This window comes from Procambarus clarkii, chromosome 21, assembly GCF_040958095.1.
Source record: "Procambarus clarkii isolate CNS0578487 chromosome 21, FALCON_Pclarkii_2.0, whole genome shotgun sequence".
Lineage (NCBI taxonomy): Eukaryota > Metazoa > Arthropoda > Malacostraca > Decapoda > Cambaridae > Procambarus > Procambarus clarkii.
In genome coordinates, this window is record NC_091170.1 from 3,954,542 (window position 1) to 3,958,159 (window position 3,618).

The 3,618-nt window shown below is 56.9% G+C and overlaps 1 protein-coding gene across 1 annotated transcript; it reads right to left on the reverse strand.

Moving 5' to 3' along the window:
- Positions 1-781: 781 nt before the first annotated feature.
- LOC138366992 (collagen alpha-2(VIII) chain-like) lies at positions 782-1,633 on the reverse strand. Its single transcript, XM_069328397.1, has one exon. It carries the CDS (start codon positions 1,631-1,633, stop codon positions 782-784), a length of 852 nt encoding a protein of 283 aa, XP_069184498.1.
- Between the last annotated feature and the right edge of the window lie 1,985 nt (positions 1,634-3,618).

Here is a 3,618-nt window from a genome sequence, read left to right on the forward strand (position 1 = left end):
CCCCCTGCCAGCGTGTTGCTGAAGACCTCTGTCAGTGTGTTGCTGGAGACCCCCTGCCGCTGTGTTGCTGGAGACCCCTGCCAGTGTGTTGCTGGAGACCCCTGCCAGCGTAATATTGTAGAGACATTGTTTTTAAGTTATAATATTGCACAACAGTTTAAGAAAAAACTCTGATAGGGAGGGTTACAATGTCTCATTACAATATTATATTCATATATTGTGTGTTCATGAAGTTTTTCTTTTATCTTGCATCCTTATTCTCTGACCGCTTAATTCTCTTTGACTATTCTAAGGAAAGCTATTCCTGTTTCTGGTTAATTCTTTCCCTAGAGATGGGTTGGTCAGGTTCCAAGTGTTGGCCTGTACCCTCCCTCTCTTTCCTCTAGTCAGTCTGGTGTTGACAACGGCTTTAATCAGGCCGAAACGTTTATCTTAACACTGATCCAAGTATGCGGAAAAACAACATGTGAAAAATAGATAATGCTATACGCGTTTTCGGGTCACTTAGCCTTCAACAGAGCATTTTAGACTGAAGAAGAAAACGTGTAAGGCAGACCTTCTACCCGCCAGGGCAGGTCACCTGACCACCAAGAACATAATACCTACGGATAAAAGGGAACGAACAAGAGGATAAATGGATGCCATATTGTATTGACGTGCTATATAGAATCTTACCAGGGCATCCAATTTGTTCATGCCAGGGCGAACATTAAAGCTGTTGTTACAGTGTTTGATCAAAGCGAACTCAATCACATTTCGTTCAAAGAAACCCTTACTTTCATCAATACATTTTGCCTCTCTGAAGCCAGGGATGTCCCCGAGGGCGTCGCCAGCCAGGGATGTCCCCGAGGGCGTCGCCAGCCAGGGATGTCCCCGAGGGCGTCGCCAGCCAGGGATGTCCCCGAGGGCGTCGCCAGCCAGGGATGTCCCTGGGGGCGTCGCCAGCCAGGGATGTCTCCGAGGGCGTCGCCAGCCAGAGAGGTCCCCGAGGGCGTCGCCAGCCAGGGAGGTCCCCGAGGGCGTCGCCAGCCAGGGATGTCCCCGAGGGCGTCGCCAGCCAGGGATGTCCCCGAGGGCGTCGCCAGCCAGGGATGTCCCTGGGGGCGTCGCCAGCCAGGGATGTCTCCGAGGGCGTCGCCAGCCAGAGAGGTCCCCGAGGGCGTCGCCAGCCAGGGAGGTCCCCGAGGGCGTCGCCAGCCAGGGATGTCCCCGAGGGCGTCGCCAGCCAGGGATGTCCCCGAGGGCGTCGCCAGCCAGGGATGTCCCCGAGGGCGTCGCCAGCCAGAGAGGTCCCCGATGGCGTCGCCAGCCAGGGAGGTCCCCGAGGGCGTCGCCAGCCAGGGATGTCCCCGAGGGCGTCGCCAGCCAGAGAGGTCCCCGAGGGCGTCGCCAGCCAGGGAGGTCCCCGAGGACGTCGCCAGTCAGGAATGTCCCCGAGGGCGTCGCCAGCCAGGGATGTCCCCGAGGGCGTCGCCAGCCAGGGAGGTCCCCGAGGGCGTCGCCAGCCAGGGAGGTCCCCGAGGGAGTCGCCAGCCAGGGAGGTCCCCGAGGGCGTCTCCAGCCAGGGATGTCCCCTAGGATATCCCCAGCCAGGGACGTATTGAGGATAGTCATGTGGATAGACGACTCTCATTATCAGTATTTTTTACAAACGTTATTCCTGGTTCTCTCATCCACTTTTCTCTCTCCATTCAACGTTTATATGTTTTGTAGTCAAAATAAAATTTTATAATAGAGCAAATTTTTACAGTGAGAGATCATTCGTTAGGAGTTCAAGAACATGTTCATTGGTTTAATTGTGTTGTGAGGCGCGGCGTTGATTGGTGGACACTGGCAGCCACTTGATCCGTCCCTGGAGGGCGTGTGAGGGCCGTTACCTCCCCGACACCACTCCTCCCCACCACCCTAATGTCTTCCACGGACTCTATAAACCCCTTCCTTCCTACCTATTGTTGAGGCGTCGGCTTTTATCTTTAATTATTTAGCTCGGCCTCGTTTCTTGTGCGTGGGTAGCCCCGGGTCTGTCCTGGTCCATGGGTAGCCCCCCGGGTCTGTCCTGGTCAGTGGGTAGCCCCGGGTCTGTCCTGGTCCGAGGGTAGCCCCGGGTCTGTCCTGGTCCGTGGGTAGCCCAGGGTCTGTCCTGGTCCGTGGGTAGCCCCGGGTCTGTCCTGGTCCGAGGGCAGCCTCGGGTCTGTCCTGGTCCATGGGTAGCCCCCCGGGTCTGTCCTGGTCCATGGGTAGCCCCGGGTCTGTCCTGGTCCGTGGGTAGCCCCGGGTCTGTCCTGGTCCGTGGGTAGCCCAGGGTCTGTCCTGGTCCGTGGGTAGCCCCGGGTCTGTCCTGGTCCGTGGGGAGCCCAGGGTCTGTCCAGGTCCGTGGGTAGCCCCGGGTCTGTCCTGGTCCGTGGGCAGCCCCGGGTCTGTCCTGGTCGTGGGTAGCCCCCCGGGTCTGTCCTAGTCCATGGGTAGCCACAGGTCTGTCCTGGTCCGTGGGTAGCCCCGGGTTTGTCCTAGTCCGTAGGTAGCCCCGGGCCTGTCCTGGTTCGTGGGTAGCCCCGGGTCTGTCCTGGTCCGTGGGAAGCCCCGGGTCTGTCCTGGTCCATGGGTAGCAACGGATCTGTCCTTGTCCGTGGGTAGCCCCGAGTCTCTCCTGGTCCATGGGTATCCCAGGGTCTATCCTGGTCCATGGGTAGCCCGGCGTCTGTTCTGGACCGTGGGTAACCCCGGGTCTGTCCTGGTCCGTGGGTAATCCCAGGTCTGTCCTGGTCCGTGGGTAGCCCCGGGTCTGTCCTGGTCCGTGGGTAGCCCCCCGGGTCTGTCCTGGTCCATGGGTAGCCCCGGGTCTGTCTGGTCCGTGGGTAGCCCCGGGTCTGTCCTAGTCCGTGGGTAGCCCCGGGTCTGTCCTGGTCCGTAGGTAGCCCCGGGTCTGTCCTGGTCCGTGGGTAGCCCAGGGTCTTTCCTGGTCCGTGGGTAGCCCCGGGTCTGTCCTGGTCCGTGTGTAACACTGTAAAAGTGTTTGGTTTAGTTTATTTAAAATATATATATTACATGAGTCACAGACAGGGATTTGGGAAGGCGCCAGCTTGGACGGCCTGAGTTTCACACCTCTAAGAGTTAATGTCCCCAAGTGACCTGAGGTCAGATTATGCGAATTTCACCTTACTTCTACTAATCTTATAATTGGAGCCTGGTAGCCTTCAAACTTGCCGACGTATAAGGAGTGGCTTGGTAGAAAGCCGGAGGCTATCTACTTGTGGGCGGAGTTAGCTACTAGGTTCCCCAATAAATACTCGGAGAACTATCGATTCGAGAGCATTAAGAGAAGAACAGCAGACGAGCCAGCAGAGCAGGAGGACAACAGCCGAGACAGGCTGTCGGTCGGACGGGGGTGAAGCTGCCTGACAGCTGCAGACTCTCCCCCCCCCCTCTATCCAGTTATAGGCAGACACTTGGTGAGTTGAACATTAAGATGACTTGGTCGTGTTTTACAAGTGTTGTGTGATGATCAGGGGCAGTCAGTTGTAGTGTTCTCAGATTCTGGGAGGATGACTCACTTTACATATATAGATCTTGAACATTGCTTAAATTATGATACTTAGTATGTGAAATATAATTGAATTT